Genomic DNA, 12,122 nt, shown 5'->3' on the forward strand with positions numbered 1-12,122 from the left:
AATCAAACTTTACAATTATGGTAACTTACAGTTAATTATTTCATAGCCTTTATATATTACAGCCCTGAGACATCTGAGAGTTACTTCAATCAGGTATTAAGTAGAAGAAATCTAGTTCAAGTTCCTTAGTGACCATCCATATTAATCCTAACAGCACTTTGAAAATGCACAAAAACTTAGAGAGGGTATGTTTAGAACTGTTTTCAACTCATTTTTTCAGTAGGATGGACTTCTGAGACTTCAATTTAAAGACCTAATAGTTCTTGCTGAAGAGTGTGATGCAACCAAGCTGATGACAAGTTAAAAAAACACTGTCTTTTACTTACAGTAATTGTGTATGTTAGTATACCACAAAAGCTTTTCATTTAATTACCTTTATTTGTAAGAGAAGCCCTTTATGTACATAGTGCCTGACTGTGGGCAAAGAATCTGGTTTTGCTTCTCTGCTTAGCAAAAAGTTCTAGGGCCACCATCCTCAAGACCTTCCTCATTGAGCACTGCTCTGCTCCTAGGCCTTGCTATTCCCAAAGCCGATGAAGCCCACATGTCGCAGTGCTGTTGGCTGGGGGGAGGGAGGGGGAAAGGGAGAAAATTGAATCATCTCAAGCCCATTCTCCTCACTATTCCTGGCATAGAAAGGCCATGGAGATGAATACCAAATCTGCTCAGGACAGGGAAAGATGCAAGCAGAAGAGTGTTAGAAACACTGGTACAAAGCAGGACTGTGCTGCAGACACTACAGCGCTGTGGTTGTGCTAGAAATGGTGACATGGAAAAGTTTTGTAGGGTTATATTTCCTTAAAAGAACGTGAATGAAACATGGGTCTGCTGCTGGTGGGTGCTAAATGCTGCCATCATCCCTACCTCCATGCCTACTTTGGATGTGTACTGAGCTCATAGAGGTAAGGATTGGTTTGGAAACAGAAAATGGCTACGAAAAATAATCCTATGAAAGTAAATGTTTTCTGTAGATAAAATAAAACCAATGGCTGCCTATAGGGGAATAAAAAAAGAATTTTAAATAGTCATTCATGTGGAAAGCAGAGATGCTGACAGTTTCTAGTAAGTTCTTTAGAAAGTCTCTTTTTGTGAAGAATGTCCTGTCTGACTTGCTGGTCCAATTCAGGACAGAGAAAGTTGTTTGTAATTCAATTATACCTCTTCTAGGAAGGTTTTTGCATTGTAGGACTGGCTAGAGCTCAGTGCACCTTGGACGGATTTTTGTCCTGTGCAGCTGTAGCACATCAGGCTGTTAGAAGGCAGCATGAGTAGTAACATCTGCTTCAGAGGGGCTGGGATGCTTGCTGGAGGGTATCTCATCTTGACCACCTTTTTCCTCGGAACACATATGTAGCAATTATTGTGGAAAACTCTATCCCCCTCATTCAAATTGTATTAAATTTAACCTGCAGGGTAAAATTGTAGTGGGAGAGGTGCTAGGATGGATGCATGACCTCATTGCAGCAGTTTAGTTGCTTTATGAAATGAAGTTAAAGATAACTTGGGAGAGAGCAGGAGGAGAAGGCATCCAGGTCCTAAGAGCTGTCAGGAGTGGAGGTGGGAAGGTGGGAAGGCATGCATTCGTGAAAGCCCTGTCACAAAGCAGAGTTTGTAGCAGCAGCCTTTGTGCTTTACATCTGTTTTGAGCAGTGGGATATGTGGTAATTAGCAAGCTTACAGCATTTGGAGCAGGGAGAAAGGAGATGATTTCCACATCATCCTGGTGCGCTTTAAATAGTTCTGGCTGGCAGAGCAGCTGCATGACGCACAAGGCAAGGGAGAGAGCACCAATGTTGCTATCATTTTGGTTTGCTCCTTCTTAGGGATGGGTGGCAGCAACCACTTCTGGTGGTTTTTAAGGTTTTTTCAGTTCCAGGCACATATGAACAACAACAAAAAAATAGTCAAATAGGATTTTGAAAGCTAAAAACCTAAAAAGCAACCACTTGTTCCTTTAGGAAGGTTTCCAAAACAACGGCTGGCAGTAAGAACAAATGATCTAAATTTATTTCCAGAAAAAATTCTTAGCTGTTGAAGTAAGCATGGATTTTGCTGATCATATGGTTTGAATTCAAAATTATGCCCAAACTTTTATAGCTCCCACTAGATTCTTGAGGGTTTTCCCTGTTTGAGGCTCTTGAGAGCATTAGATTGCCAAAATGCTGGTACTGTATGTTTGGGATCATTAAAGAGCTTTGGACATTTTTCTCCAGCCTGTTACATAAAGATATACTCTGTAGAATTACTTGAAAGATTAACATTGTTGTCACAGACAACTGAATATGAATTTATTTATAAATGGGATAAACTAAGCTAAGACTGTCACAAAGATATGTTGTAAATTGGTAGAAGTATTGGAACCATTGTTTTCTGGCAACCACACATTATTCAGTAGGACGGTTCATTGTCCAGCATTTGCTTCCCATACTTGGTGACAAATCTGATGTTGCATGCTTGCCATCTCTTTGTCCACATTTTCTCTTCATAACAAAGAAGGGAAATATGGCTTTGAATGTCTGTCCAGTTGGATCCTGATTCAGACTGCCTGTGTGACTTGGAATCTAAGATCCAAGTACACAGAAAGGCGTGGGTGACAAAACAGGATTTACAAGGCGGAACAGTGATCTGGATTATCACTTTCTAGGGACAATTTATGTTTGTTTAATCAGCTACTGCTGTGACAAATCCTAAATAGGTGGAAGAAAGGAATTCACAGCTACAAATCACTTGCCTGCAAAAAATTCAGCAGTCCTAGCCAGGGCTCACTCATGCAAAGCTATTACTTTCAGAGGAATGTTTTTCAGAGCACAAAAGTAGTTAAGAATTCATTAGGACATTTGTTATAGTTACACACTGAGGAGGAATGTCTCACAGATTTTCTTTTTTTTTTTTTGTAATTTACTTTTGGTAGTGTAGGACTAGATCCTATCATTTCTTCAGGTGTTCTGGTTAGGACAGTTTGTGCCTACTGGACAGGTTCGTTCTTCCGTTTAGTTGTACCACCTTTCAGTACGAAAATGCATGTTAGTTACGTGTTCCTCCGGTTCCCCAATTAATCCCCTATGTGTCCCCAGGTAAAAAGTAGTGATAGATGGAGAACTGCTGTCTCTGTTTTGAGCAAGCAGTAAGGCATGATGTGTTGCATGATATGTTGTATATGCAGCATTGTAATCGAATACAATGTCTGCTCCTGGAATTCTACTGTTGGTGATGCATTCAAATTAGAATGTTTTTAAGTTACATTGTAAAAATGTGTGCGTTCAAATTTCAAAAGGATGAAATTGTCCTAAGGTATATGATGATCAAGTTTAGCTACAGATAAGCACTATACAGGTTAGCACCCTGATTTCATACTTTCATATTAAATAGTCCACTACTTCTAAAATATGGAGAAGTACCTCTTACAGCATTTTCTATCATGACAACTCCTTGTAATTTTGCCTCCTAATCTTGTTCTGCCTGAAGTTGCTGGCTTTTGACGTACTCACTGTAACAGTCAACCACAACCATTCAATGGTTTTACATCTGATGAATTTGTTGGTAGTAAGTCTGTTACTTGCATCTGGACCTGCCTGATCAGTCACTCTGAGTCATCTGAGGAAACTCAGTGAAGTCAATCTGTATCTATATCAAGTACTGATGATAGATGGTCACATTTTAAGATAGCTGTAGGCTTGTTTTCTCTTTCCATAATGTTTGAAAGATAATACGAGTTACAGATCTGTAATGGCCCACAGTTGCTTGAGTTTGAGTGGTTTGAAAAGCGCAGCAGGATTTGATGACTGCACATGGGCAAACAATAAAGTGCTTGGTTCCCTTCACATCCAGCAGTTATTTGTCTACTGTACCCACATATGGAGAGGTGCACTTCCAAACCGAAAATTTGGAATGACAGTAGAGCGTGAGTTGCAAACAGAGAGGACATGTTCTGCTTTTGTGAGGGTTAATTCGAACAATTTCCCTTTATAGCAGAGAAACCTCAAGCTAAAACTGTCCCTCAAGAGTGTGAAAGTGTTGGAAGGATGTTGCAGAGTAATTATTGAAGGAAAGTGGATCTCAGCTGTTGGCTGTGAACGTTGTCTTAGGTTTTGGCTCAATTTTTGCTCGAAGTGATTGTGACGATAAGATGTGGAAGAATTGGTGGCTGTTACGGTGTGGTTGTTGCTTCTAGAACTGTGTGGCAACTTTGTAGCTAATTCCTTATTGCAAGGGGGTTTTCTGGAATGCCAGATATTATCTATTTTGTATTACCTCATCTCTATGTCTCATCTGTTAGTGATTTTGTGAATGGGAATACTCCAAGCAGAGAAACACTGTCATTTTTTCATGGGTCCCACCGACTGGATTTGATGAGACTTTTTCAAGAACATAGACCTCAAAGTTCACAAGTCTTATGAGGTACTGCTACAGTATGGGAAGTACTGAAGTGTCAATTTTTTACCTGGATGTCATGTACTACACTTGCAGTGAATAAGAATGCTGCTTAGAAATTTTTCTGCTATGATACCAAAATCTCAGAGGTCCAGAGTTAGACTGCTTGTTTTTTTCTATTTTAATTAAACAACTATGATATCTGGCTCAGAGAGTTAGTATGGACAGTGTGCCCAGTATAGGATGAGTGTTTTCTACAGGGATGCTTATTTAATATAACTCACAGGAAGTTTTGGTCTGTGTCTACAAAGGTAATGGATAAGAAAATAGAGAAAAATCAACTGCAGATGAGAAAATTGAATATTATGTATGTTAAAATAAAGAAACAGACTGGCCTAATGACATCCAAGAAACACATATAACCAAGCTCCAGAATTCCAGAGTGTTAATCTCATTAGTTCCATGTTATTATGCAACTGTCAGCTCCTGGACCCTTATGGAATCACAGAAATTCATTGCAGAAACTGAATCAGGTTAGAAATTTAAATTAATTATTGAAAGCAGCTCTAGTTTCTCATTTGAACCCAGATATGATTTACAGTACTGAATTACCGACTTGCCAAATTCTCTTTTAAAGAGTTGCCTGTCATTACGCTGCTGAAGAAGTCCAGGTTTTTCCATAAAACCTGAAAATGTATTTATTTTCAGCAGGGATTACCATTCCTGCCAGTGAAATCCTCGTAGATTTGGCTAATTGTAATATGGCTGTAAATATGTGATTTCCATGGAAATTAATATAGTCACAGGAATTTTTGTCCTTTTTTTTTAGTACCGATGGCTTTGCTTATTGTGGTTGCCAAACACATATATGGTTTAAAGAAAAACTTAATATATTTATACTGAACTGCTCTGTATATTATTATTTATACTGAGCTTCCCAGGACATATATATATATTGCTTTTTTGGATGAAGCATGAACTGCTTGACTGTCTCTCATGGACTTGCACTGTTAGCAAATAAGGAAAACCTCCTTTAAATCTATCAGGATGTGTGCTTTTGCAATCTTGTCCTGTTAGACACTAGAGGTAGTAATTTCATAGCCACACCTTAATATAATAATTTTTTAAGTTTTAATCAAATGATTCCTTAGTCTTTGCAAATTGCCATTTGATTTATTTAAGTTTGAAATACCTTTTTTAAAAATATCTTTTCTTGTAATATTATTCCAAAGTGGGATAACGTTTGTGTGATATTTCCAGATCTAAACTTGTGCAAACAGTTTTAGTGTTAACACTGTATTTTAACCTTTTCATGTTTTGCTTTTTTTTCCCCCCATATGATGTTGACAGTATTCAAGTTATATTTGGTTTTTTTCCTGTTGTCGGTGTCTGTGAACTTGAACTCAGTCTTTACATAGTTTTTGTGTAGAAAATGTCTTCATTGTTTTTGGAGGTTTTGTGGGATTTTTTGCTTTTGTTTTAAGAAAGTACTTAAAAATGCCACATATGAATGCTAAGCAAGGAATCCAGAGACGGTACTATTAAAAAACATGTCTAAGGACTGGAGGATATTTACAAAAGCATGTAGTGACAGGACACGGGGGAATGGCTTCAAACTGAAAGAGAGTAGCTTCAGATTAGATAATTAGGAAAAAATTCTTTACTGTGAGGGTGGCTGAGGTGTTTTGAAGCTGGCTCCCTGCCAAGTCTCCAAACCTCACCGCAAGAGCTCCCCTGCAAAACCAAGGGAAAAGAAAAAAAAAACCAAGAGAACTGAAATGAGAGGCAGCTAAAGCCATATATAAAAACATATTTACATTTAAATTACATTTATATACAAGTGAAATATATGTACGATTTCAAAAGGAAAAGGGAAAGGAGAGGGGGAAGGAAAAAAAAAACAGAAAAACCCCCCAAAATAGATATACACACGATCAGAAACTCAGGATCTAGCAAACTAAAGAATTAGCAAAAGAATATCTTACTACTCTCCTTGGGACAACAGAAAGTCGCGCTGGAACGACCGCTGGCAACCTCCGCCTCCCAAGGTTGACAAGACCTTACCAGGCCTCACTCCCCCACACAGCAGAACCAACAGCAGGGAACCCGCACCCTCAGAGCCACTGGAAGGAAAGAGAGCGAAGGCCTCTCCTCCTTTCTTCTTATACTCCTGGCTCACATAAAAATCATAGGGAATACCGGGTAATCTGACCACTTCCTGGGGTACAAACTGGTCACCAAGGAAGGCCCAGACTAAAACTACCACAGTGACGAAGCACTGGAATAAGTTGCCCAGAGAATTTGTGGATGCCCCATCTCTGGAAGAGTTCAAGGCCAGGTTGGATGAAGATCTGAACAAGCTGGTCTAGACAAAAAGTGTCCCTGGCAGGGGAGTTGGTGACCTTTAAGGTCCCTTCTAACCTGAACCATTCTATGATTTTATGACTCTATGATATATAGTAGTAATGTTAATTTATTTTAACTTCTTATTAACTTTAATTTTAGGAGTAACCTTATTGGCACAGCATGGCAATTGTTTACTTGTTAGATATTGGCATACAAGTCTAGTGCCAAGAGTCTTCAGGTTTTTTATTAAAAAAAAAAAAAAAAGGTATAGAATAATAGAATTATAGAGTGGTTTGTGTTGGAATGGACCCTTAAAGGCCATCTGGTCCAATCCCTTGCTGTGAGCAGGGATATCTTCAACTAGATCAGGTTGCTCAGAGCCCTGTCCAACCTGACCTTGGATGTTTCCATGTATATACTCCTTTGTTCCTGTCTTTTATATTTTTTAGATGTATTTGAGATGCCTCGTGCCTGTTGAAGTCATCATAGGCAACAACCTATACTAGAAATTGTACACTAGTGAATTGGCATTGAGACTGTTACCATGAGGTTCATCAAAAGTTAATTGTCCCATGCTGTTGAACTGACTTACATAGTCATATCACCTAAATGATAGACATTGCTCAGCTGATACAACCGCATGCTGTATTTTCCAAATGTAGTACATGGAGATTTCAAAGTAGGAAGTGCCAATTTGCATTTTTCCATTAGCTACAAAGATAAGAAAACATTAAAATGGATGATAACATTGATTATTAGCATATTATTTAAGAAACAGATGTAAGAAATGCAGAGAGCCTTGTTTTTGCATATACCCAAAATTTTAATGTATATTAGCCAAGTGTAACTCGATTCAAATTTGCAGCTATCACTTTACTTCCTTAAATTGTTCTCACGTTTATTGTTTGTCTAGATTAACCATGGCTTTGATCAAGACTTTTTTTATAGTAAGAATGGTCAAGCAAAATGTTGTGAGTGATTACATGGTTCTGACCTGCATAATGACAATAATGTAAAATCCATGTTCTGAATGTGTTACCTTTTTATTGGGAACAACTTTTTTTGTTCACTAGCTGATTTCTCAGTGAAGACTTCTGTTGAGATATCTGCAGAGAGATGAAGACTTTCTTCACTGATCTTTTATTCATAACTTAGAACTGAGTAAATACAACTAGTAGCATAATTATGCCTTCTAGTTAATCTCTATGAACATAAAGATACAAAATATAACAAACATATCAGTAGATGTATGAATCAAAATCCGACTTCAAATGTTAATAGCTTTTTAATATAAATTTTTTTTAATGTAATGTGTAATTTTTTGTCTTTCTAGATACGGCATGAACTGCCTCATTCAGTTTGAGGATTTTGCTAATGCTAATGCATTCCGCCTCCTGCATAAGTACCGTAACAAGTATTGCACTTTCAATGATGACATTCAAGGTAAGAGACTTTTTCTCTTCTTTTCACGAATGTGCTCGCAAGCCAGAAAAATAAGATTTAATTTCCAGAGGGAAACAAATCTATCATCTTTATTGTGTTATTGGTAGATGTACAGGTCATATCTTGCCTTGGGTTTCCTCAGCATGGGTTTCTGGTGAGCTGTGTTTGCTCTTAACCTTTCCCTTCTCATTTACACCTCATGCTCTATTTAGATGTTCAGTCTTTGTGGGTTTTTTTAATAGTTTGGTATGTGAATGGCTTTCACCATATAAATTATGGACTTTAGGATTTTGATCAAATGTCAAAGCTCAAGTCTGGACTGTACTTCCCTCAGTTTTTTTGTCACTGCAGTGACAACTGCTCCATTGTTCCTCCATGCTTGATAAATGTCAGACTGTATTTCAGTTCTTAAACTGACAACTCAGTTAAATATTCATGTAATTTTCCTCACAGTCTCATTCAGTTTTAGAGGGAAATGACTCTGTTTTCCCATCTGAATCATTCATACAGCTGGCAAAGGGAAAATATCTAGGATGGGAAATGTCAGTGAGGGGGATTCCCCAGTGCTCAATCTAGACAGGGATCTTGTCCCTTCCCTCCCAGAAAGACAGACAAGCAGGGCTGAAGTGGTGTATGCTACTGCTTGGGTTTCCTTATATCCAGTTGGGAAAAGAGCACTGGAAAATAACTTTCTCTAGGGCAGTAAGTGCACTGGCTCCCACCCTTGCGAGGAGGCTGAAGTCAGAAGAACTGCTGCAGAGAGGTACCCAAGGAGGGACCTGGGCACCCATTTGCCTCTTACCCCTGTTCCCTTGGGTAGATAGAGGTCCTCAGCAGTGATAGGATCAAAAATGGGAGTTTTGTTGTCTTCATTTCTCACAGTTTTCAGTGACACTTTAAGCCAACCATAAGGAGCTTGAGTATGCCAGAGGTCGTTATTTTGAGTCATGCTTGGGGTCTAGGTCTTATTTCAGGGACTCAATGCATGGCAGTGGATTCAGATAGCCCTTGTCTTTCTGGTGTTAGGGATTTGGCTAGCCGCATGAACTATGCTTCTGTTACAAGCCTGACTGAGTTTCACTTTGCATCTGAAACAGATTATGATGGACAACCTCCCAGATGGGAAATAAACTAATTATAAAATGTCATTTCCCTTTGTAAGAAGCATGATGCTTCTCTACCCTGCAGGATCTGAGTGTAGCCATGGTTACAGCAGTCCAATACAGCACACCAAACAGCATCTGGAAGTTTCCCTGGTTGTTTAGAGCCTCAGCTCCTACAGGGAATTCTCTTTCCTTGCAGGACAAAGGTTCTTAGCCCAAATCAGAGAGACACTCAACTAGAATGTGGTTCAAAGAAATAGAAGGGAAGCTTTTCAGCAGAAGTGTACCAACTATGGGTAAACGTAGCTGACAAAGTCTTTTGTGTCTTTATTTGTATTTTCAAACTACTACATTCTCTCTTGTGCACCTTGGAAGGAGGTGTCACAGCTGTGTAATCACCTTCAGTAACTTTTTATTTTCATAGGATGTCATCTTCCCCTATAACATGGAAGTAGAATAACAGCCCAAATATAGATCCAGTGATCTTTTCTCTCTCTTTCTATTCCAGTTTTATAAACCCTAAGGATCTTTCACTTCACAATTTAAATGAGGATGGGTGGTGCTAAGTTTTTAGCAGTCCTTAGAGATTTTCAGATTCTAAATGGCATTATTTTTTCCACGCTACTTGAAAGAGTGGCTTTCTCTCTATTTCAGTTGTATTCTCTACCCCTAGAGCACTAAAGCTGACAAGTAGTGTCAGGCCAATAAAAGCAAAGAAACACAGCACTGCATCTAATTTGCCTTCATCTTCTGAAGATAGTGCTTACTTGATATTGTAAACAAAGTTTCTCCTAGTTTTAGTATTTTTCAAGGGAAAGCTACTTTAAGATCAAAAGAAATCTTTAATATGTTTTATAGAAAGGCTTTTTTCAGGAGGATTTTCACTGCCATAGGATATCCAGTGAAAGGATTCCTACATATCTTAGTGATGCAATGAGAACCATTAAATATCTCAAATCTAAACAAGCTATTAAATGATCCTGACTTCTGACAGACACTATAAAAGACAAAGAAAACATGGAAAGCTCCATACCCATCTGCAGGTACTCACTTGGACAAATGCAGTTGCCTTCTCTTAGCTCACAGGTATTTACAGGGTGTCAGCATGCCCCTAAGTGACACCGTTGCAGAACATCTGGAAAAAGTCTGCCAAAACACTCCAGAACACTGATCTTATGGAACCACTAGAGACTGATCATTAAGGGTCACCTATAGATATATTTAAGAACTTCTGGAAAGAGATTTGTCTCCATCCCTGCTACAGTGAGGTCACATCATTTCCTTTGGAAAAAAGCTTTGTAACTTTTCCTACATCCCCTCTCTGTACTCAAGGAATTGGGAACAAGGGTGAACGGGATTCTGACTAACTGCTACAAAACTATATTGAAATAATAAAATTCATCATATTTTAGCATTCTAGAAAGCATCTTTGGTTTTGGATGAGTGGTGAATACCTTCCCTCTGTAGTTATGAAAATTTCTTCATATTTATATTTTCAAAATACTCTTTTACAAACACTATTGCAATAATGTTTCCTTAGGGAGAAAATATTCACTTTTTTCCTTGGATTCTTGTCTGGTTTTATTCTGACCACAAATCAGCTTGATGCTTTTTTCTTTTCCTCTATGAAATACATAAACTGATTTTTGGGAAAGAAAATCAGTGAAAGCCTTGGATTTAAAACAAATACTTTTATCTGGTTCTGTCTAACATTTTCCAGAATTGAGGGCGTTTTGATCATGATTTCCTGTATGGTAGGAATATTAATTAATTATGTAATGTCAAACTTCACAACATTTAGAAATTCCTGAATTAGATCAGGTTGCTAGTTTCGCTCATCTCCAATACATTTAGGAAGGAGAAGTCGTAAGGAAAAGGTGGAATTTTCTTGAAGATATGATATGTGGCTTTTTTATCTCTCCAACCCCTGCATGGGAACGGACCAATGTCAGAAGAACTGGGGCCTATGTTGTCAAACAAAGCTGTTTATCAAGGTGGAAGATGTTCTCTGCTTGATCACCCTAGAATGAGGCAGAGTGGGGATTCATGGTTTGAAAATCCCCTAAGAGAACCTATCCAATTCCCTTCCCTGCTGCAGGAGAAGTCTCTTAAGACCTGCTAAAGAAGTAGTCCTAGGTACAAGGCCAGGACTGCAGTGTCTGAAGTCCTGCTTACAGGTGGGATCGGCTTAGGCCATGCCTGCCTGCCCCCCACAAATCCAGCTGGGGCAGTGCAGGGTGCCATAGTGCTCCCTTTCCACACCTATTTGATTTTGGCGGGTCTTTTGAAAGAGTTTTTGCTACTCTAGTATAATCAGTGGCTTAAGGCATGTTTGCACATCTTTAGAGTGGTGCATTTGTTTTATGTGGGTCTCTCACTGCTTATCATGTGGTAGCTGCTTGTAGTCATTGCTGATGTGGGTACATTTCAAATAGTGGTATAAACTTCTCTAGCCTTGCTGCCTCTATGCAGGTCAATTATTTAAATTGTTTTAATCTTTTTCCCCACTCTTGTACTTTAAAATTGTCTCAATTGACAATGACAAACTTCTGCAGTATAAGCCAATCTACATGAAATAAGTGTTTCACTGTCCCACAATGCTTCCCCCCATTATGGACACAGAGACTGTATTTTATGCCAACAAAAATATTTACTTGGAGAGACTGCACTGGATTGGAATTAATTTCGGTATTCATCATGACCTTAGATGTCATTAGTTTTTAACAGCTGTGCTGTTTAATTGCATCAACATTTTATGAAAAAAAAGAAACCTAAAATAAAAATGTAGAGCCCATATAACTTATGATTATTGTTTGATTTTACATGTATGGTTTGATTTGAAATATATGCTAAATCACC

The 12,122-nt window shown here is 38.4% G+C and overlaps 1 protein-coding gene across 1 annotated transcript in view; it reads left to right on the forward strand.

The window, feature by feature from the left end:
* ME1 (malic enzyme 1) overlaps positions 1-12,122 on the forward strand; it is a 170,809-nt gene that overhangs the window by 123,927 nt on the left and 34,760 nt on the right. Inside the window, exon 7 of the mRNA XM_027696332.1 lies at positions 8,051-8,160. Within this exon, the coding sequence (XP_027552133.1) occupies positions 8,051-8,160 (110 nt within the window). The remainder of the gene's footprint in view (positions 1-8,050; positions 8,161-12,122) is intronic.

This window comes from Neopelma chrysocephalum, unplaced genomic scaffold (assembly GCF_003984885.1).
Source record: "Neopelma chrysocephalum unplaced genomic scaffold, ASM398488v2 Primary Assembly neopelma1_23b, whole genome shotgun sequence".
Taxonomy (NCBI): Eukaryota; Metazoa; Chordata; class Aves; order Passeriformes; family Pipridae; genus Neopelma; species Neopelma chrysocephalum.